A 26,673-nucleotide genomic window follows, 5' to 3' on the forward strand; every position below is an offset into this window, starting at 1 on the left:
TGTTTTTATAAAATTTTAATAGTTCACAAATAATGTACAAGAAGTTTTTAGATTTAAACAAAAACAAAATATATATGTTTAATACGAGGTTTATGTATATATTCGCCGGTCAGGGGATCCTCATAGTTGTGAGAATAATACTGATAAATAACAATTGAAGCTTGAAATATTCTTCTTCCAACGTTTCCCTCGTTCTTGACGTAGAAACTCCTGCTGTAGACAAAGCTACATTTCAATCTGGGCTTAGGCTATCGGTCAACAGCTAACCGAGAATCACGCACTTCAACTGTTTCACAGGACTGAGATACTCTCTTATTCTTTTAGTCGACTTTGAATAATGAAAAAGGTTACTTCTTTTTCTTGGAGGCATATTTTTTTAAAGTTTTAATAATCCAGTGTCGATAGTCAAATTAAACATCAAAACCTTTTAAGTTAGCGAAATGTGATAATTTAAGCCAAATACAATAATAATAATAATAAAACTAATAAAATATACAAATTTGTATAATATAAAATATTTTGTACACTAGGTTAGATGACCAGTATATAGATCTGAACTCATTTATCTTTTTCTGTTACCATGGTAACAGAAATACAATGAACTAAAAAATAATTTTTAAATGATTATCGTAACTCAGATTAGGAATATTGCGATAATTCTGAATGATTGTAATTGACTCTAAGGTATAAATCTACAAAGTTTTATTAAAATTTGTCCAGTAGTTTTTTCGTAATGTGCGCCCAAGGACAACCCTAATTATTATCATTTTATTATATGTTTAGATAGATTTTTTTTTTATATTCCGGTACCGCCTTTAAGTATTGCTTCAGAGGATGAGATGAATGACTTGTAGATTAACCCTTGGTCAAGTTACAAAAATAAACAAAATAATTTATTGTTTATTAAAGTTACATACAGTCGTTTATTACTTCTCATCATAGTCTCCACAAAATTCAGGCAGTTGACATATTGTGACACCAGCTTGTTTAATCACTCTTTAAAAAAACGGCCCCGCTAAAGCACCCATTAATTCGTTGACTACATTCGTTAGTTCAACAAGGATTTCTAAGCGTTGAGTAGCCAGCCGATTCTTCAGTTTTTTGAACAGATAAAAATTAGACGGTGCGAAATTAGGGGTTTAAGAGGGGTAGTAAAAGGTATGCCATTAAATTTTTTTGGTACACCCTTAATGTGTGACCGTGTATTGTCATGTGGAAAAAGTTAGCATTTCTCGCTGATTATTCAGTATCGCTCTTCAAAGATTTATTAACGTTTTACAATAAACGTCTGTGGTTATTGTCGTGCCGGCTTCATAAAATTTGGCAAAAAAATTCCTTTACGGTCCCAAAATACGGTAGCCATTATTACGTTTTTTTTTGGGGGGGGGGCTTGTTCGGCTAGTGTAGGTACATTCACTCTCTGGAATTTTGTTTCAATATTGATGGACCCAATCCATGTCTCGTTCCCATTAACAATACGATCAAGAAATTCACTTCCTTTATTCTGTTATGCTAAAGAAAAATCAATGCCATTTCCGTTCTTTTCGTCTTGTGGTCATTTAAGTTGATTCGGTATCCATCGTGCTTACAAAAACCCAGTCTGTCTGTATCAATTCCGCAAAAAAATAGACATTGAAATCTGATAAATCTTTCTTTAAGTTCGGTAATTGTAAAGCGTGGTTTGTCACAATACCCGTCGGATTGGTCTAGTTGTAAACTCGTCAACGCAAATCAGCTGATTTCGAAGCCGAGAGTTCTAAGGATTAAATCCTAGTAAAGACGGTTAGTTACTTTTATACGGATTTGAAACTATATCGTGGATACCGGTGTTCTTTGATTGTTGGGTTTCAATTAACCGCACACCTCAGGAATGATCGATCTGAGACTGTACAAGACTACACTTCATTTACATTCATACGTTCTCCTCATTCATCCTCTGAAGTAATTCCTTATGGTAGGTTCTAAAGGTAAACAGAAAATAAGAAAAAAAGGGGGTTTTGTCATAAACAGCTCTTCAATTTTTTTCAAAAAGTTCAACATTCACAATAAAATGCTCGCTTTATCCTCGTCATGCACATCAGTTTGCCTTTGCCTGAATTTCCAGCACCGTTCTTTCAAAAAATTGCCTGAATTTCCAGCACCGTTCTTTCAAAAAATTATCATTTATTACATTTTTATTATAACTACGTTCAGCCGACAGTGGATCTTGGCTGCAGAGTTTCCTTTGCTTCCAAAATGATGCTACGAACCTCACAACAATCGCCTCAATATTTCATCACGTACTACTGGAGCGATGCGATACAGAACGAAATGTCGACTGATTGTGTGTGTGACGAAGATATTTAAGCTTAGCTGATGCCAAGTGTGCATGCGTGATGTTGCTGTAGAAACTGGTTTGTTTGTACCTCCCGACCGTAGGCTAATATACAAATAGCTTACGTATTAACTCTTGCTTTCTACTATACTATTAAAGTTGCTTTTTAAAATTTAACATTATACTTTACAGTACAGTTGTGGGATAGTCTCAGTTTCTAAATTATCATAGGTCAATCATCTTATACACACATAAGCATAAGATTATTTAATGTAAATGATTTAATCCATTTCATTTTAAGTTACCCACCGAAAGAAGTGTGAAGGAGAATTGTCAGAACAGGATAGCCAGTTTGTACCTCCAAATAGGGAAATAACTGCCCTCCGAATAAACTCCGCACATTCATGCTTATTCGGGTTGTGTTGACTGTACCTGTACTTGCTGGATCCACAAGTTCTCTCGGTTAGACATGGCATTGATTTTCGGGTTAAAAAAATTATTTACGTTCCTACGTAGCCATCTATATTTACTGTTACTATATTTCCTTCATTATCTTCAATAAATATTGCCCTTTTAACCTAAACGACCCAAACAGTTAAATTTGGATTGTGCAAAGGCCACTAATAAAACTAAATATTTGGAAGATTTTCAGATACTAAATAGAGAGGATTCTGTTAGCCGAACCGTCAAGTTGAAAACATGTTTCATTATAAAAAATCAAACTATCCAATATTTCAGAAAGGTTTTTAAGCCAGGTTTTCTTTTAAGTCTGTATATTACCGATTCCTACTAGTTTGTTATGATTGAGGAAAAATATAATTCTCTGTCATATAAATTTTATAGTAATTTAATGTTTAGGTAAAGAAAGAATACTTTTACATAATATATTTTTAAATATAATATTAAAATAATACTATAAAAGATTTGTAAAAGTTACAGAAAGTTTATGTTTCACTCTAATTTGAAACCTTGTTAAATTAGTTAATTTTAAAAGTTATTATCTTTTTCAAGTAAATAATTGACAATTAACAAAGTTTTTATATGATAAAATTATGTATTAAAAACTAATAATGATGTAAAAGTTAAATTATGAATCAGTTTTCTAAATAAGCATTTTATGTTGGATAGTCTTCTTTTCTTATTGGTTTATTTTTTTCAGTAAATGATATATGTGTTGTGGTATTAAATTAAATAGTAAGCATATTAGTTTATTTATAACCAACATGTTTTTTTTTGTTTTTTGTTTTTTTTTTTTTTTTAGTTTATTATTCTTTATTGTTTAGATGTTTTTTTTTAAATTTTATTTTATATAAAATGAGCATATATGCTTTATGTATCGAGACGTGTTCCGTTCAGTACCTAAAGGGATCACTTGTTACCTTATGAATTAATTATAGAGATTATATATTCACTGCCGTGTTATATCACGTACTTGCATTCTCATCTACCAATGGTGTAGTTATTTCTACTCACGCGCGCATACACACACATACACAAACATTCTCGTCTGTAATTTTCTTGATACCATAATTTGTGTCATTTTATTAGCAATTTTCTCTTTAAACGTATTTTCAAGTATAAAATGGATTGTAATTTAATGTAGGCATTTAGTTTTGTATAATTAAATCTGTCGTAAATTAAATTATATTTTTTTGTAGGCTCTGCATTTACCTGTTATTCGTTAATTTTATTAATATAATAAATTAAATAGGAGTTACAAATTTTATTTCAGTTATTATTAAAAATTAGGTAATTCATTTTGTGATGGTATTAATTAGTTTTCATGCTGAAAACTTTATGTAGAAAACATACAAAAAAGTGTTATACATAATAAAAAAAAAGTATTAAACTGTGATTTTCCCGCTTCTCCCCATAAAAAATAATAAATAAATAAATTAAAAGACATCATTTACCAAAGAAATCAAAGAAGTAGATTGTTAATGAAAAAACCGACAAAGCATTGCAATTCAGGAAATGTTATTTAGGGTACAACTTAGAATAAGCTTGTTTAGAGAACAATTTGGAAAAAAGATAAAAATGTTTAGTAAAAAAATTTGGGCCGGCCTCCGTCATGCGAGTGGTAGTGAGTGTCTCGGCCTTTCATCCGGAGATACCGGGTTCGAATCCTGGTCAGACATGGCATTTTCACACGCTACAAAAATTGTCATTCATCTCATCCTCTGATGTAATATCTAACGGTGATGGAGATTAAAAAAAAAAAATTGTATCCGATTTGACCCTTTTGATCAAATGACTTTTTTCATCTGGAAAATTATACAGTATTAAAGGTATAATTGAGAAAAAAATCGAAATTCTTAAAAAATTTAGATCACATTTAGCATCATTCCCTTGTTCGAGAGCTACTTCATGTGTTTTTATTATCAGTCACTACTTGAAAAACAGATAAATTATTAAAAAAAACTCCAACATTTTTTTAATTCTTACGTCGGGTCCCATGGAAAAACTACTTTTAAAAAGGTTATCTTGTCGCCTGCATTAATAATAGATAAAGCTGGATTTTAATCTTGAAAATTGAAGCATAAAAAAGTACACGTTCAGCTTTCTTGTTTTTTTTTGGGGGGGGGGGCTTAAAAGTTTAGTTATTGGAATAATTATTTACTCCATTAAATTGGGCCAATTTGGCGCATTGTTATTCAACAATTTAAAAAAAAAAGATAGATTAATAAAAAAATAAATATGGGTAATCTGACGACCCTTTGTCTGAAGAAGAAAATCAGGTCAATAGTGGGAAATTTATGTGCAGCCAAATTTGCGTCATATTTCAACTTCTGGTTGTGCCCGCTTTCGATATTTGAGTCAAAAAGAATTAAGAAATAATGTTGGATTTCTTCCATTCCTATATTCCATTGAAAACTTTGGAATCTTAATTACTTAATAATTACATTCATTGTAAGAAAATTCAGATTTTTACGACCACTATACAAAAAGTAAAAAATTCCAACTGACGAAAAATTAACTTCTCCTTTTTTTTAATTTTTTCATACTATTTTTTTTTTATATATAATTTTTTTTAATATCAATATGTAAGACCAATAACAGTTTAAAAAAATACATTGATTATTATTAATTGATACTAGGAAAACGGCCCGCCTTTTTCTTAGTAAACTATGTAACATTTTCACGCCGGGCCGCCGTGAAAATGTTACATGGTTTATATTTCATTACACATGATTTTGTTAAATGTTTTTGCCAGTTGTAACTAAACAACGTTCATGAATTTAGCGTATTAACAGCATAAACGTTTACAACAAAAAGCTTCAAAATTCAGAACATTTTCTTAAGTTGTAATTTTGTAATACAGCTCTAATCCTAGTATCTTCTTTTTTTAACTCAAAAACACAAATATAATTGTAGATGAATCGTTCATATCAAGAAGTATAAATCGTTCGAATGAATTTTATAAAAATTGCTGCTTTTTGGATTCATCGCGCCAGTAGCAGCTAAAATAAAAACGTCAGCACATACAACAAACAAACAAACCCACGCACCATCTTCTTTTATGGGAAAGAAATGAATGAGTTAAAAAGCTACACATTAATACAATAAAAATAAATTAATAATTAAAATACCAACTTTGTTTAAATCTTTTTATTGTATAAATAAAAGTTAAGTTTTATTTAACTGTATAAAAATAGGTAGAAACAATTTTACCTGTTTAGATACAATTACAAAAAAAAATGAAAATTCAAATTCGTTTCCTCATTTTGAGAAAGGAGATCCATATTAGTATTTAAAAATATTAATCTTTTTTCTTTTTCCTGTTTAGCCTTAGGGAATTACCGTTCATGTAATACTTTAGAGGATGAATGAGGATGATATATATGAGTGTAAATGAAGTCTAGTCTTGTACAATCTAAGTTGGACCATTCCTGAGATGTGTGGTTAATTGAAACCCAACCACCAAAGAACACCGATATCCACGATCTGGTATTCAAATCCATACAAAAGTAACTGCCTTTACTAGAACTTGAACGCTGGAACTCTCGACTTACAAATCAGCTGATTTGGGGCGTTTACCACTAGACAAAATATTAAACTCAATTTAGCCTGTTTGCTGCATTATTTTTATTTTTTAATTGAAAAAGTATTTGTTTAATAATAAAAAATAAGTAATAATAATGTATTTATTTATTTAGTTTATCTAATAAATAACGAAAAAAATAATTCAAAAAAAAATCTGAAGAGCTCTTCGCGCGCTAGTTGAAAGAAAAAGATTTGCTTAGTGAATAAAATTTACCACTTTAACACTCTATCTTGAACCCAGTCCACAAGTCCACAGCTAAGTTATGTTATTTTTTTTAGTCATCAGAGAGGTTTACTCGTATTTTCAAAATAAAAAGTATAAATTTCTTTTTTTTTGTAGTGTTTCGTAAGTGTTTGTTTTTTCTTTACTCAAGTTTTATTTTATTATTTATACTTTCTCTTTTAATTAATTCTCTTTATGTCTACTGGTTAACAAATTTGAAGAGAGCATGTACTTATTTACAGGGTTTTTAAAAGGTTTTTAAGTTTACATTTGTCCTTTCCATTTTATCTGAATATCGGTTTACCATTGTTCTTTTGTTTCTTATAATTTATTTTTTTATTACATAATTTCCTCTCCCTTTTATATAATTCATAAACAAAATCTTTTTTTCTATTAAATATAAGCTTTTTATTTCATTTTTTGAAAAAAGATATAATCTTAAATAAAATTTATAAAACATGAAATACCTTCAATCTTATATTAAGATTCCTTTTAGTTCCTTTCTGGATTCCTTTCATTATTATTTTCTCATTCTATCTTCTTAATTGGAAAGAATCCGTTACCCCAGTCCGTTATATTGGTCCTGTTACAATATGTATATATATATTTTTTTGTTTTTTACTTTTTATGAAAAAGTGTTGATTTTGTTATCAGCAAGTGTGCTCACACTGGTAATATTTGCATATTTACATATATGTTTTAGATATTCGAAAATTAATTTTAATAACAGAAAAAGTATGTAATAAATTGTGGTTATTAAAACAAACTTCGTTGTATTTTAAGATTTAAATACTTATTTATACTGTGCTATGAAATGTGTATTATTGCATACTTTGCGTGAAATATTATTTAATAATTTCAGTTGAGTCGAGCGAAACTTTCAAACGAGTGTCGGTTATGGTTGTTGATAAGGACAATGTTCGAAGCTATGAAGCGCCAGTCGGGCGAGGAAGCTTATATTCATATAGCTCGGGCACCGCGTAAAGTGAGGATGACAACGGTTAGCGGAGTAGTATATTATGCAAGGCAAGTTATACTCGTATCTCAAACGTCGTAGTAAACGTAGAAGTAGCAGCAGTAGCGGTGGTACTAGTGAAGCACTCGCTATGTTGCTGCTATTACTATTTATTTCTACTACTACATCTGCTGCTGCTACAAGTGAGTTTCCATTCTTGTCGCGGAGTCGGAACTTAGTTGAGAAACGTAGATGTAGAAACGTCGGAGATGGGGAGTTGGTTTCTGTTAAGTGTGAAATATGAGTGGACGTAATTATGTCTCTTCTAATTGGGTCGTCTTGTTGTACAGCATACAAATTAGCTCATTGTAATTACTGTCTGACCTGCTGTTATTATTATTATTCTCTTCATATCGGTTCATTATGTGCACGCTTCTTAACTATTTTTTTAATTTCGGTGCTAAAAAATTACGGCAAATTACAAAAAAAAAGAAGACATTATAAAAAAATAAATAATTATATTGAAATAGTTGGATGCAGTGGTAAACGTAGGTGAACAATCTTGAGGTGTTCATCTTGAAAATACTTTCGATTTCTTACTTCAGAGTTGCAGTTCTTTCAACAGTTTAAATATATTTCATTTTAAATATCGTGTACATTAAATAAAACATAAAGTAATGACAATAAATTATGATAGAAATTGTTTTGATTAATTTAAATTTAGTTTTGAGGAATTTTTCTGAAGTATTTAATTATTTTTTTGTGAAACATTTTTACCGTTTTAAATATGGGTTGTACAATATATATGTTTTATAATAAAAATGCAGTCAAGTTTTTTTTAAACTACAAGTCTTTAGTTGTGGGCAAAACAGAAAACTACAACGATATCGTAAAAAGCTCACAGTTTCTCTACGGGTTAATTATTCTTTTTATCAGCTGTGGTCAGTTTTATCGCTTGGAAACGTACGATTGGAATTCAGTTAGCCTCCCACAATGTCCATTTTGAAAGGCAGAGGAAACAGGCTTGAGTTTCTAGGTGACGAATACTACCGTTGTTTTGTAGGAAAATGGTTTGTAGGTAATTGTTATTCCTTAAGAGTAGCACGAAATCTTATCTTTTGGTTGAGTACTTGGTTGTTTGTTACTACAACTGTTCTGTAATGCTGCAGGGCATTGTTCACGTATCTCATTTAGGGGAGGGGGTTTCTCTCAACGGTTATGGTTAAAATGGAAGACGATTTCACATACTACTAAATTCCAAGAGGCGAAGTTCTTAGAACTTCTTCACCTGTTAAGTGGTTTTTTAATATCATCCTTTAGTGGTTTAGTGGTTTTTTAATATCTGGATAAAAAGAATTTATTTGTTTAGGCTCGTCAACGTAAAATTGTACATCATTAATGTCAAATTCGAATAAAATTATAAGCGGATCTTTGAGTATTGGGTGCTCACTGCCAGGAGAGAGAGCCTTGAAATTTCCTCTAGACGATTTTCGTCTTGCGATGCGGTTCCGTCAAATATACGTTGTCTTTTCTAAAAGCTTACTACAACTATTTAACGTTGTTTTCTTCTTTCCCAATTTAAATACAAAAGGAAGAAATCTGACCTTACCAACTCTATGCTATATATGGTCATATTCGCAGAGGTTCCTTGGTTTATTTTGCTGGAAAAGCGAGCTGGATCGACCTGGAAATCTTAATTCTGTCTGGTGACTGCACTGTTCTAATGGACGAAATATTACTGGTTAAATCTTCCTAACTTTCTAAAGTTCAAGATGAAATTCTGGTTACAAGTAAAATTATTTTAACCATTGGAGATAATTATCAGCGTTAATGAAGTACTTTTGTCGTTCAATTATTTGCATCGTCTTGAGAATACCGGTCTACATTGGATAAAATTAACTGTCAATTTTTAATTGGATCTAAAATATTTTGTAAGTTACTGTAATCGGCCTCAAAAAATTATTTAAATTAAAAACTCCAGTTATCAATTGAAGTCCTGTGCTATGCACAGCCAGATCTCCTGCTCTTTCTGTAACTAAATTAATTTCTAATTTTTTAAACTTTAATAAAAATGTTAATAATGTTCAATTGTATAACAATGAGCCATTGGAATTTTTTGGTTAAAAAATAACACGTATGAAGTGAAATACAAATGCGTTATTATTGTGATATTTCTTCCTTTGCCTTTTGAGGTCGTATTCACAACTGTTTCAATTTACCCTACACCTGTAAAGATTTGTTAGTTTCTAGTAGAAGAAATTATGCAGCCATTAGCCCAGACCGGTTATATTCTTCAGATAGATCTGTAGAATGAATAAGCTGATAGAAAATGTCAATGTCACTGAAAAAATGAATAAATTTTAATCTTATAATGGTATTTATTGCAACTTCTTTTAATTCTGGAACTGAAGTTTTTACTTTCTGTGATTATTTTTCGTGTTATTTATTTTAATTTTATTTGTATGAATTTAATTCATTAGCAAGGATGGAATTTTTTTATTTATTTATTTATTTTTTGTTTAGTTAAATTTATTTTGACGATAAAGGGAATACTGTAACTACAAATAGTTGTAAAACTATAATTGTTAACGTCAGTCGAATCCATTTAAAAACTACTGCGATTTAAAATGTTTTTAAGTTAGATTCTTTTGAATTAATCTTTACTTTTTTCAAATAAATTTTTGATTTATGTGGTATAAGCAGTTCTTTTTGTAATTTTTTTTTTTTTTTTTGGTTCTACATCTATATTCGTATAATCCATTTGTTGCGGGACAAAAATATCTCAAGTTTGGTCTCATGACTAAATATTTGGAACAAACATCGAAATTTTCCAAACAGGTTCTTTCATAACGGTAAAACTTAAAAAAGATGTAGCATACTGATTGGGTACAAAATAAAAACTAATCTATAGTATTTTAGTGTTTTTTTTTTTCAAGTTAGATGGCAGCATATGCGGTTCCATTCGGATATGTTTTAGTTTTTACATTATCATAAATATTATTAAACTTTTTTGGTAGCTCTTTCATTGGGAAGAATAAATAGTTTCTGTTGCTTTTATAGTTGTGTTTAAGCTGATCGGTTTAAAATCTTTCATCAATATTAAGCGTTTCCCAAAAACGGAAAAAATATTTACAAAGTTACTTTTTTGTTTTGAATTAACTACACGATTTACTTCCATTATCGTTTACTGTTTTCTTTCTGCTTAAGTCCCTTTATAACTCCCGTACTATTGTTTCTTTTTGTCTTTTAAGATTTGAGAATTTTTATGTACGATATTTTGGTGGTTTTCTGCAAAATTAAATAAGTGTCTTAGTGGTACGTAGTCAAAACTTCCAATGGAATATTTCCAAAATTATTGATTTTCCAACCCTTTTTTTCTATTATAACTATTATACCAATATTATTATTTTTCCTTTTCTAATCGGCTTACTATTTTAAAATAATTTTTTCAATAATCATCGATTTCTATAGTAACAATTTTATTTTCTGGTTGTATTTTTGTAAATTGAATTGTAAAATTTGAGTGATTAATTAATTATTTGTCCAACGCTTCTACACATTATGGTTGAAATAATAAAATCTCGAAGGATAATTTACCCTTAGATTGATTTTTATTTTGTAAACGTTGTTATAACGGTGCACTTCTGGAGATGCCAAAAACAGTCATGCTATAACAGACTGTTATGATGCTCATTTTCAAAAATGTAAAAAACCAATTCAGATTGCAATTTACATTTTTGAAAAATTTTATATGCATTTTTATACTATGATTGGAATTAAATATTTTGGATCTAATGTTTTGAAAAAAATATATTATTCGGATACTGGAATTTTTTGGGCACTTTCCGATTGGAACTTTTGTACCCCAACCGTTTTAATTTCTAGAGTTTTTATCACGATTAGGGAAAAAAACATGTTTACTATGAAATTTCGAAGAACAACGTGTTCATTTCAAATGGTTTCTTGCTCTCTATAAATTGCAAAAGAACTTGAGATATTACTCATAACTTATTGTTATGATTAATATTTTCGTTATCTTTATTCGCTCAGTAAACATATTATTATAAAAACCGTTACATTGGGGGTTTTTTTTTAATATATGAAATTACCGATTAAAGATAAAAAATGCCAACAAGGTATGGCATATTTTCGATTATCTTGTTCATAATCGAATCGATATAACCATTTATTCGAATGAGAAGCCATTATAAAAAATTACACATCTTGAATACATTTCAAAAATTATTTTGTATATTCTTGTTGCCAAATTAGTTCACATGTAACCTTTATGTTGTTTTAGGCCTGTACGTCAGCCGGACTGGGCGTCATGTACGTTCTGTGGAGGTGCAGACGCCAGGCGCCTCCAGTAGCGTCGTTGGACCACAACTTTCTCTCTTGGCGTCTTTTGATAAGACCATTCTTCAGGTAATTAATTTTATTTTTATTATAAACGTAATTTTTAATTAAAATTATAATTATTATTAATAATAATATAGCGTACTATTACGAACTGTTGCATTCAAATCTATATAAAAGCGGCTAACTTTACAAGGACTCGAATCCAAGAACTCTCGACTTCGAAAATCAGCTAAAAAGATATCCAGTTTTAATATATATGTATGTTTTTACGTTTAATTTTATTAAATCGGGCATGGAATGTTTTTCATTTTTGAAAATAGCAATGTTATTTGTGGAAGTGACTTTTTAAATCACATCAATTCGCCAAAAACCGTTTCAGTTGTGGGACTTAACGTACACAATACACAATGGTTATTCTGATCTAAGAAAAAGTAAGAAAATCTTTCGTACTGAAAAGAATTAAGCAATTTAATTTTTCATTTAATAATTAATAATTATCTAATCTAAGCGTATTAAGGGTTCATCTACAAATAATTTATTGAATTTTAAGGTATTTATAAATCGTATTCATTTCTCGTAGTATCATATTGACATAAATTTAACAGTCGTTCAATTTGTTTGCCGCTTCGTATTATCCATTCAGACTATTTTATAAAATTAAAATTTAGCATGGTATTATGAGGGTGTCCATATAAAACGCTACCCAACCTTATATTGGTAGGTATTGATATAATAAAAAGGCTTGTGTAAATGTAAATGTAATTTTTATTATTACCATCCATTACCTTACATTTAGAGTAAAAATGTTGGAAGTGGCCGCCATCTTCTTGAATACAAGCTTCAATTCTTTTTACAGCGTTTTTTGCAACTTTTTTCAAAGTTTGTAGCTCGATATTTAATACAGGTTGTTCAGTATTGAACAAGGTTTGTTCAGTGTTCGTGGTTTATTGCTGTAGGCGTTTTCTTTGAGGTGACCCCATAGAAAAAAATCCGCCGCAGTCAAATCTGGAGATCTAGGTGGCCACAAGCCTCGACCGATAACACGATTACCAAAGAATTCCTCAACGAAATCAGAAGTTGAACCTGCGTAGTACGATGTCGCACCGTCATATTGTAGTTAGCAGTGTCTGTCTTCCTCTTCCAAGAGTGCGATGAACTGAAATAAATATCCTGATATCGTTATGCATTAATGGTGTACTCGAAAAAAATAGGACCGATTATTTTCTTCCGCGATATCGCGCACCATACGCCCAACTTCTGCGGATGTAATTGTTTTTCGTGATAAACGTGGGGATTTACAGCACTCCAAATTCTACTGTTTTGGCTGGTTTTTAGCCATCCAAATGAAACCGTGCTTCATCTGTGAAAAATAACGAATCCATAACATTAATTCCCTCACGCAGAAATTGACGGAACCGTTGACAATATTGTAGCCGTTTTTCTTTGTCGGGCTCAAGAAGTCGATGAACCGTTTGAATGCGATAAGGTCGTAATTGTAATCGTTTGTTCGCCCGATGAACAGTTGATTTAGACAAAATAATTTCAGCAGACAAACGTCTGGTCGATTTATTTGGCGAGGCGAGTAATCGGTCTTTGATTTCAGTGACTGTATCTGTATTCAACACTGACGCAGATCTTTTGTGTTCCTTGTTATTAACAGAACCAGTCTCTCTAAATTTTGCAACTAACCTTAATACTGATGTTTTGTTAGGAGCTGGTTTATCTGGGTATTTATGGCGAAACAAATCTTGCACTGCAACCACTGATTTCGTACTGAAGTACGACTCGACAATGAAAACACGTTCATCTAGCGAAAACACCTTCTTGTATCTAGCAGTACACTGAGCGTTATAATTGTATTGTTACTATCGGTAGTGTAATACTGCGTCGCCGCGATGTTCAGATGTTGGACGAGTCCATTTCAGTAACGAGTAGGGGGGAGTAAGCTTTACTTTTGAAATTTCATGGATGAGTGATTGATGGGTTGCGTTTTATATGGGACACTCTTTATAATGTACAATAAAATAATTCACTTTAAATTTTCTAATCTTTGCCATGAAAACAATTACTATAAATAGCAAACTATGTTCTACTTTGTAAAAATAATTAAAAGATAACCAGAAGTTTTGAAGGCCGTTCTCATCATATTCCAATAAATTCAAATATATGTTTAAATATTAGATATCATTATAGTTACATGGAATAGTAAATATATATGAACATTGCTAATTTTTATAATTTATAAACACTTTGCGTTATTTTAGGTATGATCAATTAATATATGCAATGAGACCTTTTTAATGACAATTTTAATTAAAAATTAATTGCCCTGGTAATTTTGATGACACATATTCATGCGGTTACAATTATTTCAATAAAATCAAATTTGTATTTTATATTTATGATCAAAGCTAAATAAACTACTAATTTGATAATTATGTAATCTATTCATTAATATAAAAAAGAGATAATAGACCAAGATTGTAATGATTTTATAATAAAAATATCATGTTGGGATTAATATTTAATTTTAAACTTGTTAATTAAAAACGGTTTTATGTTGTTGTGGCATGTTTGTACTCAATGATGGAGGAAAATAATTATAAAAATTTCTGGGAATGATATAGCCGTTTTCCTGTTTTTACATCCACAAAAAAATGTTATTTTTCAATGTAGTTGGATTTATATATATATATTTTTAAATTAATTTTCTACCTTACCTTTATCATTTTATGTTTGATATTTGCATACATGTACTCACATACAGATTTATATTGTAATATTCAGTTAATTACATTTTTTTTAAATGTTTTTGTTCTTTGACTAAATTGGTAATACTCGTATAGGTTTGCTTCGTAATAGAAAGGAATACATTCATTTGTTGCTTTACACTATCTGTCCTTTTAATTCTTACGGCTGAGATGCGTTTAAAGATTTTAGACTACAAGAAAAACCGATTGGAGTTGCTTTATCTGAGAGTAACGATGTTCACTATGCAGAGTCCCTTTGGTATAGTTGTTTAGGGCTAAATATTTGTATTTCGGTGGGATCGGCATGCTAATTATACGACCGTATATTTAGCTCAGTGAGGATGGGAAATCATTTCACTCTTCACGTTTTCTAATAATTTTGGCATGTAATGCTTGTTATTCTTGAATATGGTTCATTTTCGTTAGTGACTTGTACGTCAGGCTTCTAGGACCAACAGTTTCATACTTAAAGTACATTCAGTTTTAATTTCTCTTTGAAGGTAGTTGAATTATTTACTTCATTTTTATTTTATTTTAAAAGAATTATAAATTACAAAAAAATACAGTTCATATGTTTGTAGCTTTTTTTTTAAATTTCATTGAAGTTCCCTAACCATGTGGGAATCCTGGGTAATGAACGTGCGGACTCCGCTGCTAAAGATACATGCAGCGGACACTCAAAATCACCACTCAAAATCGAAACTACTACCGATTTTGTTAATTCCATTAAACTAACTGTTCGAAGAAGGTGGCAAGGTAACTCGACTGCTACAGTGGGTAAAAAATCCGACACATCAAAGATACGGTTTTATCATTGGACTCTTCATACAGGAAAATTCTCCGGTAGGAAGTGGTCCTGTGGTGATTGTAATTAGGACATACCAAGGGTACCTGATGTCAGCTGAAAGTGCACAAATGTGGTACGATTCGACTTTTCTTGACTGTGCACCACATTTTTATGGACTGCATGTGTTTTGTGGCCTTCAATTCAAATTGCCGAGAAACATTCGTTGTACCCTAGGAAATAAGAATGTACAAGACCGGGTGTTATTACTTCTAAAAAAAATACTTCATAAGATTGAATGATAGCCAACCATAAATTTTGATTTTGTTTTGTTATTCGTGTTATTTGTTTTATCCTATTAATTACGTTTCTTTTATTATTCTAGTTTTAATCCTATTATTATGTTAGTTTTAATCTTAGTTTTAACCTTATTTTTTTATTTTAAAATCCGAGAAGGGGCTTTTTTTGTTAAAGTTTCTCTTAGTTTGAAATAGTTTAGGGTTCGATTATCTGTGTTTCTCAACCATCCTTCTGGTTGTTCGCCTTGAAAAAAGTTCTTTTTTTTTTAATATTATTTATTTTTAAAATAATCAACATTTTTTCATTTTTAGTTATTCTTTTACTTGTGGTTTTTATTATTTTGTCTCTGAGTAGTTTTTTTTTTATATTTTTCGCTCGCTTAGTAAATAAGTAACCAATTTAAATTCTAAATAAATTCTTTTTTGTGATCAGATATTACTAAAATCTCTTTTTATTACGTCAGTAAAAAAAAAGTAATTAATAAAATTATAATTTTTTTCCCGTTCAGAAAGTAAATGATATATCATTCTCGTATTTATATACTTTATTAAGTAGAATTTACAAATCTTTATTATTATTTTTTTTTGTTACCTTTATATATCCGCACTTATCATTTTATGTACTGTTATTTTTTTTTTTAAATTACTATTTCTAGTTTAATTTACTATTAAGATTATAATACCGCATTTATTACTTTTTTGTTGGGTATTTTATAATTGGGCAACAATAATATTTTTTTTCGGATTTTTCATCACTGTATAATGAAATTTCTATTCAGAAATATTCGTTATTAAAATTATTTTTTTCGATGAAGATAAAGAAAAATAGTATATTTTCATAAAAATGTAAAAGTTTTACGTGAATAACATTTGGGATAAAAAGTTTAAAACTAAAAAGAAATAAAGTTTTATTTTCTCTCCTGCAAAATTCTTTTTATTTTAAATGTTCGCCTGTTTCCTTTTTAGAATACAGAAATAAACAGACCATTTGATCTATCCGACTGCATGTTTACTACCGATATATAAGATAAATTTTAAAACGCCCGCAAAAATTACGTTGTTGAATTTTTTATTTTATTTTCTTACATATGTAAAAATACAATTTTTACATGAAAATGAAGAATACAATTGAATAAAAATTAAGAAATGAATTATAAGAATACATTTACACAAAAATTCGTGTATTAATTTGAGTTAATGATTAATTTTAATATAAATGATTAACAATTTACCGTTTTTAGTTTTAGAATTTTAAAACATATTTTAATAAATCTACCAGATCAATTTGAAAAAATAAGCCGGCAATGGATTGCTTAACTTGGTTAACCGTCAAGTTATGCTATTCATTTTTTCAAAAATTCAATTTTTTTAAATCGATGATTGTAAGATTGTAAGCTCTGTTTGAATCGTTTTGATAAATTAATCCTTTTTTATTGAAAAATAATAACTAAAATTAAGAAATATTTTTACAACCTGCAAGTATTACAAAATATTAACAAAAAATATACAATTAGTGTCAGATATTTTTTCATCGAGATATTTAAAAAAAAATAAACATGTATCGTAATTATTTTATTAATTATTTAAAAATTTTTTTTTAAATATAAAATTATTTGTTTGATTATTTTAAAATCTTTTAATTTTTGAAGCCAAGATATTTAACAAAATAAAGCAATAACCAAAATTATTGATGTTAGAGAATCACAATTAAAGTATATTTCTGAAGATTTGGGGGCTCATTCATCATGGGACTATTTTTTAAATTATTAAAATAGTTACAAAAATTGATTTTAAATAAAGACAAATTTAAAAAAAAGGGGGAAAACATTTGGGTAATAAATTTTTATTCCTAAGTGGTGATAATAAATTTATAAAAGGACTTCTTACAACAGTTTAAAAAATAGAAAGATACAGCTATAATTATAAATAAAGTTGTCATTTTCTAGGGAGCGGGTGAAAATTTTTGTCAGTTTTTTTTTTCAAGAAATACTAAACAGAATAATGGTTATCAAAAAACTGAGATTTTTACATTTTAAATAGAATGGATTTATTTTTTAAATTATTTTTTAAGATGAATATTAAAAAGAAGTTTTGGTAATTTGCAATCTTAATAAAAAAAAACTTTAGCTTTTCAAAGAAAACTTTTTTTCTGATTTGCCCCAGTAATGATTTGGAAATTTTATTTTGGCCAAAACATCCCCACTCCTTTTCCAGTTTTGTTTTTTTTTTGGAAAAATGGAAATAAAAAAAATGACGAAATAAACGTTTTGGATTTGAAACACTGGAATAAAAAAAACTTTTTCCCAGATTATTTACAGTTTATTTAAATAATTTTTTTCTTAAAAATTTATTTTTTTAATAGCTCCTTAAGGAATAAAACATAAAATAAACAATTAAAATCAAAAAACTTTTGACCGATCTGAATACTTTCGCGTTTAGCTATTGTTGGTTTAACAGAGTATATATCACTACTGCAGAGAAAGAAGAAATAGACGAAGTTAAAATAGAAATTGAAAATGTGAGTTACATAAAAATAATTTAACATTTTTCACAATTTATAATACAAACATACATACATATATATATGCAATAGTTTTCCTAATGTATAAATTGCAATCCGTTCAACTAGTGAGTAATAAGCAACTCCCCCTGTGGCCCAATGAGATGAGGTTGATATGTATGACATGTAAACGAGTTACAGTCTTGTACAGACTCTGGCTGACCATTCCTGAGATGTGTCCCCAACCACCAAAGTACACCGGTATCCACTGTCTAGTATTTAAATCCGTATAAAAGTAACTAGCTTTTACTAGGATTCAAACCTTAGAACCTTCCACTTGGAAAATCAGGTGTTAAACTACTAATTTACGACAATTAGTTAATCACTAGACTAGCCTCGGTGGACTGTATGCAATAGTTGAAGATAAAAAGTAGTGGTTTCTTGACACTTCTACTTTTGCTAAAATAAAGATTAAAGTTAGTTACTTGTTTAATCAGTAATCTTTTTTTAACGGAGTTGTCTGATATCTAGAACCTATTTTTTATATGTGTTTTTAAAAGATAGTTTTTTATGCAACCAGAATGACGTAGTATATTTGGATGAACATTAGAATATCTTCTTTTTTTTTAATATACTGTATTGTATTCTATATTTTATACTTGAAAACAATATTTTACTAGTATTAAAAAAAAACCTGTATTTATTTATAAATTAAATTTTGATAATAAAAACTCGTTAATTATCGTTTTTTTTTTTTTAATAGACTTCGTTATAATGAGAAATTAAAGACGGTGTTTTGATGTTGAGGGGATGTATTAAGATATTTTATCTTATGAGGTTGAGTCTGTCAAATATTTTAACAGTAGAGGGATTGATTGATATATAGTACTACTTTCTTAAAATAAATACCGTGATATTCCATATGTAAAACAAATAATTTTGTATTACTCGATTCTATGTTCACATTTATTTTTAATAAATCGATAGCGCATGACAGTTTATTTGATAAGATATTTATAGTTTTGTAAGGATTATCTGTCGGATTTGCATAAAATACAGGATTGTGTTTAACATAACATTTAGTTGCGTTCGCGTTCGGCCATACCTTTTACTCTTATTCATGATGTAACTCATGATGTGTATATATATATATATATATATATATATATAATCTAATTCTGTTGCCGAATATTTCTGTACGTTTAATGTTAAATATATCATTTCTGTGTTGTTTACTGTATAGCTATTTAAAAATAGTTTGTTTTTTTTTGTTATATTATCTACAATATAATATATTCATTTAGATTTATTCCGATTAATATATACGTATTCTATTTCATCTATCGAATTTCCTTCTGCACCAATTCTGTATTGTATATTTTTCATTTTCCTATTTTTTATAAATACCGATGTATTATATTAACTGTTTAATCGAGAATCAAAATATATATATTTTTTCATTTCATATATACAGTATATAAATATAAAATTCGATGGTAACCAAAATATAATAACTTGAAGCGTTATTTGATGCCCGGCATCTTTAGTAAAAGTTTTTTTTTATTCTTTTTTAGTGTACGTGATTTCTTTTGAATATTTTTTTAGTGTACGTGATTTCTTTTGAATATTTTTTTAGTGTACGTGATTTCTTTTGAATATTTTTTTATAAATAAAATAATAACAATTTTCTGTTTTACTTATATTAGTTTTCTATTTTTTTTAAATGTGGTTTTTATTTTTTCTCAACAGTAGTTGAAGCTCGTAAAGTTTATATATATATATATATAATTTTTTTGTTTTTTTGGTGAATTTATATTTCTCAATTTCCATACATTTAATTTTTTATTGGAAAATGAAGTTCTACGTTTCTGAATTTTAAGTAATTCTAGATTTATATCTGTGAAACAATAAATGTGGAGTTGTCAATAAGATAAATATTTAATGTATATCTATACTATTTTATAAAGAAGAAGTTTGTAGTTGTTCCTTTAAACAAAAAATTACTCATCAGTCGTAACGAGATTTTACCCATGTTTCCTGGCATAACTGAGAAGGTTTTTAGATATATTCATCTTGAAAAAAATATATAGATGTATTTTTTTTTTGTTTAACCTCCGGGGCCGCAGTTAAGCATTACTGTACAGAGGATGAGATGAATGATTTGTAGCGTGTGTGAAAAATGCCATGCCTGACCGGGATTCGAACCCGGGACCTCCGGGTGAAAGGCCGAGACGCTACCACTCGCGCCACGGAGGCCGGCATATAGATGTATTAGTGAAGATTATCCGGTTGAAGCACAAACTTTAATGAATTGAATTAATGAACTGTGAACCTGTATCATTATTTGACCTAGATTTGAATTGAACGATTCGAATCAATTGAATAAATATTATAAAAATAATAGAATTATATTTACATTAAATTAAAAAAAAATTCTGTGTAACAATAATGGGCGGCTGGTTTCCCGTGAGGAGAGCGTGTGAGGCTACAGTGATGAGGTATGCGAGCACCTCGTAGGAGGCTAGACCAATTATCATCATCAACTGGTGACAAACTGGGTGCCCCTAGGGTGCTATTTTGGGAGGTGCAATGGTGTGTTCTTATATCTTTACAAACAATCGGCCGATTTTTAAATTTCAAACGAGGTATTTGTTAGTAGGTTGAAGGCTAACCTTTACATTCATCAGGTACACTCACGATTTAACAGATCACGGTTATTCAGAAATGCTGTTATATCTTCACAAACAATCTTGCGATTTTCAAAATTCAAACGGGGTATTTGTTAGTATCTTATGTATAAAGCTGAAAGTTGTTTGTTCCTGCATCACGCGAAAATCAACCGACCAACTGCTTTCAGATTTGCAGGGTACAGTCGTGTTATCCCAGGGAAGGTTTTAAGCCGTAGACCGAGGCCTTAGCCCCCTTGGGGATAAAGTTGCGAATTAGACATTCATTAAATAAAAAAAGATTAATCCTTTTAGGAACATTCATATTTGAAGGAAAAGAAGTATATTAGATTCGGTACATCAATAGTCGGTTAAATTCAATTCCTTATTTGTTGGAAGTGTTTTTCTCATTGTTATTAAGATTTAATTAATGTTTTAGTATTATATTTTCAGTATTTTTTTTACCTCGTTTCCTTAACAGTTGAACAATTAAAATATATTAAATATGAAAAAATCCATTGATCGACCCAGTTTCATATGTCTTCGAAACCACATTTCAATTCGTATTACTGTTATTCCCTCTGCTTGGTATAGACAGTGTATATGTACTTATAATGTATTATTTATACGAAAAACGACAAATAAATTTGTTATTTGTTGCAGTCTTTCCTGTAACTGTGACGTACAGTCATAAGCAAGAATTACAGCTGTATCGATTAAAGCATCTCTGATTCAAGTAGTGCTATCCAAAGTTACTTTCTTAAGAGTAATGATGTTCATTACACAGGCAACCCACCGGGTGAAGTGAATGAAGGTTTCGCTTGTAGGCTTAATATCTCCTGGATTCGCTTGATATACGTTAATATGGAACAGTAAATTCTTCTCAGTAAATAAGATAATAGGAAACAATTTCACTCGTCATTTTCTTTATTATACCTGGTGAGAAATTATGGATGGTTATTATTCTTAGGATGGGTATACTTTTTTCTTTTTTTTTGTAGCGACTGTCTAGTTTCGGGTTACTTACAACCATTACGATTATGCCTCGTAATATATAGTGCAGTACGTAGTTCCTAGTATTACAGTGCATGTATGTACGTTAAATCCCATAACCTTAATGTTGTGGGTGACCTGAAATGAATCAAGACACTCCCAAAAATTACACTGCTATTCCCAAGAATAACAATATCTTATGCCAGGCTTACTTTGAATAGCGAGGAGTAACGTAGTTTACCTTTTCTTAGTTTACCTTTCTTACCTTTTCGGATCACACTGATCCGACCATCATTTCACACAGAGACTGGATGAATAGTAAAAATCATTATTCTCAAATAATGTAACTCACTATTCCCTCTAGCAAGGCGCTTGCCGAGAGGCGAGAGGAGTAGATGTACGGCTGTAAGTAGAGGAAAAAGCGCCTTGCTAGAACGGCTCTGCAATAACGTGAGTTATTGCCATAAGAAAAACTGGAATAATAAAAAGCAATAGATTACGCACCCCTTTCTAGTGATCAGATACGTTATATATTATTAATTCAGTTCAGCATGAGAAACATTAAGATTATATAATAATACTCATTTCATTTATTTTTCATAGTTTGTGAGTGCGAGGGAGAGATTCACTTGATTATTGGCTGGAATTACTTATCTCATTTCTTGGTTATTTAATTTTTTCATTTTTAGTTTTCCCTTGATTTTTTTAATGATTATTTTTTAACAATCATACAAATCCGTACTTACAAATTTTTGTTTAAAAATTTGTTCTTGTTTTCTAATTTTAATAATTAATTCAAATGTAGATTATTGCCCTGTTACCCAACCGGCGGACGTTGTTACCCGAAAGGTGAAAAAATTTTAATTTTTAACGATGAAAAACGGGATTTTAAGTTACAAATTCATAAAATGATGGAGCAAATTGCAATTATATATGAAATGATTGTCAGATATATATTTAGCAAATATAAAAAATAAGTGGTGTCCAATGTATGGTATAAAGGCCTAAATAATAGGGTGTTATATATACACTACTGCTGGTTATAGTCGCACATTATTTTTGTCATTATTAGAGTGTAATTTCTTTATTAACTGACATTTTTACGTTCCACTAAAAATAATTTTATTAATTTTAATATATAATTTTATTAATTTCCGATCATCTATAGGCTGTTCAAATCAAATTTTCTTTCACCTCATCGTTATATGATGATTTGCCCTGGGGCAGATCCGTTGCATTATGTCCGTTCGAATTCCTCTAATCTCTATTTTCTCCTTTTAGTCCGTTAGTATGGCCAGTAATACAGATATTTGAAATGCATTCCCGATGCATCGTTGGTGTGTCGTACTAGATTCTTCGTCATCCACAAACGTAGTTTAAAATAGATTTTCCAAACTACTATACTTGGAACTATAAAAATATTTGGGCGTTCGTTTATGGAGAAAAATATAATATTTTACATTTTCATGTTAAGAATTTCTTCAATTCAAAAATGTTAAGTGTTTGCGTGCAGTATTTTTATTAGCTCTGCTTTTAGCTTCGTGCTTTAAGTTTGATTGTGTAGTAAAAAATAAAGTTAAGTGATACCATGAGCTTATTAACTTCAAAAAACAGCTATAGAATTTTTACAGTCAAATAACGAACAGCAAAAACTTGAAAATTAAAAGAAATTGTTAAACAAACGAGAAAATTATACTCATATTAATCTACTAAGAGAATTACGGGAAGATTATACTGAAAATTTTAAAAATTACATTCGAATGAGCAGATCATTAAATCCGTTTAATTTAGTTGGACCATTAAAAAAAAAAGCTGCCAACTGTGGGATTTTTCTGATGCACGTCTTACACTATACATATGCACATACAACTTAATTAAAAATATTTATCATTTTATTTAAATATAACATTTATTCTTTTATTTAATTAAATGATTCTAACCAAAGCGCGCGCGCATACCCTATTTAATTTGCGCGGTCGTGGCGGTACTAGCTGTTACGGTCGGAACTAAACTAATGTAATTTCACAACTTACAAATTTCGCTTGTACGGTCGGCAGACTGGTTAACTGCGAGGGTTAACGCACGAGCTACCGAGTCAACCGGGAGATTGAGTTTGTGACCCAGCCAGACCGAGTTACATTTTTACACATTAAATATTACTCATATATTTAATTCTACTACTCACCTGTGACGTCACAACATAGCAGACGAATACAACAGTATTTCTGGGGTGGGCGGGCAATTTTGTAAAAAAAATTGTTTTCAGATATTGTAATTTTTTAATTGTGACCAAATGTGCCTAAGAAAAATAATTATTAGTCTAAATCTCGAGATACTAATAGCCTCACTCCCTTGACATTTTATGTAGAAATTTGAATGGTATCAATGCCCCATGTATAGAAGCAGTCTGGCCAAGTTTGGTCAAAATCGGTCCAGTAGTTCGGAGATATAAGGTGATTTAAAGGTCAACACCGAACACACACACACACACTAACATTAACATCTGGAAAATCTCCATCCAGTTTTTTGGATTTCCTAAGTGTCAAGACGTCAAAATCCAGTGAAAACTGCATATGCTCATTTGGACCGATTACAATTCTTTCCCTTATAGACCTGTAGCTCTTCTATAACCGTAACCGATTCTGTTCAAAAACTGCCCCAAATTCCTGAATTATTTTTACATAAAAAATGTTTATCTTTTTGACGTATTGGTAAATTCCATTCATGTAACCTGAACTGTTCATGTTCCATAAACGAAAATTTGATTGCAAAGTTGTATATAATCCGTCATAAATTTTTTAATGCAGTATCGCGTATCCAAAATTGGTATTTTATATATATATATATATATATATAAATATATATATACGTAACAGGAGAACTCTCATTTCTTTCCGATAGCCTACAATTTTTATTTTTTTCACTCTTTCTACTGATCCTGCGTTGTTTTATAAATTCTTCTCTCACAATTTGCCTCATCCAGTTACTTTCCTAACCTCCCAAACATAATACTTTAAAAGATGCTTCTTTTAGTCTAACTTCATAACTGTTTTCCTAACGTTTGAGTACCTATGTAATTTATTAACTTATTTAGCAGTGTGTGTGTAAACGTAAATTCGTTGTTTTAACAATCACAAGAAGTTATTAATGGTGATAAGTAGCGCAGTTTGCCGCCGCGGATTTTTGAATTACCATGAAAATTTCGGCTATTTAAAAAAAACATAAAAAAATACAATATTTTTTTATACACAGTACTTAGAATAGGTTTAATTGCCACCTTTTTTTTAGGTAAGTCATATCTATTTAATCATATTTTTCCTAACAAAAAACGTTATTTCAAAATGAATTAAATTTTTATTGCTTGTATCATAGAAATATGAATTATCCGAAATCAGTCGGTCAATTTTTTCGAATAACTGGAATTACGTCCAGTCGGGGAATTACGTGTATTTCTGTATTCTAAGTAATATACATGTTATTTTTACTCAATTATTCTTTGTAATCCTTAACATTTTTCTACTGTAATAAATTATAATTCATGTTAAATAAATTCGATTTGGTGGTAATAATAATAATAATAATAATAATAGTAATAATATTCTTTCTTATTTAAAAGTTCATGAAAGATTAAAGTTAAATGGAATTATATGGAGAATGAATTAGTCAGTTAGATAATTTATCTCATATTCCCAATTATAAATTCATACCAAAAAGGTTCTTTTTCCGTTGATTCATCGTTTTTCATTTCCTTTCCTTTTATTTTAATTGTTTTCTCTTTATCTTACTATCTAAATTGGATTTCTTAACGCTTAAATATATTTTATTTTCCAAATAACATTTTCTTTCCATAAGAATGGTACTGTACATTAACGAAAATAAATTGCATTTAATTAAATGAAATGTAAAATCTTTTAACGAAGTAAAAATTAAAAAAAAAATAATTTTTAATTTTTGTGTGATTTTTAAGATGAACGTATGTGTACATTTAGTGTGTGCTGGTAAATATTTACGTTTAAACATTTCAATTAGGAATTTAACAGTTTTCAAAACAGTTACAGACGCTTTTAGCTAAAAGTTTCTTCTACTAATACCTTACAAATTTACCGTCACGTGTTGGTAACAGTAAATTTTAACTACTTAACTAGACAAGTTTAATTTATTTACACAATCTTTAGTACAATTAAGGTGTTTTTGCTTGTTCCTTTTCGTATGTATTGTGCCAAATGCTATGCGTAACGTGAACTTTGTGCGGTGTAAATTCACGATTTATTCTAATCTTAAAAATTTATTTCCAGTATTACTTTAAAAAGGATTAAGGGAAATTAAACTAATTGTTTTCAAATTTTCTATTTGTTTTTAACGTTTCCTTTTTTCCATATTATTATAAAATAATTTATTAATGTCATTAAATACTTGGGTCGGTAGTTATGGTATTTTCTGCTTCACTTAAAAATAATAAATTTAAATCTGTTTTTAGGCTGAGAAAGTATTTTACTTGATTTTTTTTATATAGTCTTTTGTGCATGAAATTAGCAATAAAATAATATTTTTCTTAAGTTGAAAATATATATATATATATATTTTTTTTTGTAATGAGATAAAGGTCTATTTACTCATTCATTCTATCAAACAACTATTTGTTCCTGTTGAGCGTTGTATCATTAACTCGGTTGAGCAAATAGCTGATATCACTTGATTCATTTACCTGCTGTTTGGTTATCGATATTTCTTCACGCATAAAATTAATTTTATTTTTCACAATTCGGATGATTATATAAGAATAAAC

At 29.4% G+C, this 26,673-nt stretch overlaps 1 protein-coding gene across 3 annotated transcripts in view; it reads left to right on the plus strand.

Annotated features, from left to right (window-relative positions):
- Dys (Dystrophin) overlaps positions 1 to 26,673 on the plus strand; it is a 1,915,508-nt gene that overhangs the window by 622,591 nt on the left and 1,266,244 nt on the right. For all 3 annotated transcript variants that reach the window (XM_075370745.1, XM_075370746.1, XM_075370747.1), the window contains exon 46: positions 11,837 to 11,961. In XM_075370745.1, the coding sequence (XP_075226860.1) occupies positions 11,837 to 11,961 (125 nt within the window). The remainder of the gene's footprint in view (positions 1 to 11,836; positions 11,962 to 26,673) is intronic.

The sequence above is a fragment of the Lycorma delicatula genome, chromosome 7, assembly GCF_047948215.1.
Source record: "Lycorma delicatula isolate Av1 chromosome 7, ASM4794821v1, whole genome shotgun sequence".
Classification (NCBI taxonomy): Eukaryota; Metazoa; Arthropoda; class Insecta; order Hemiptera; family Fulgoridae; genus Lycorma; species Lycorma delicatula.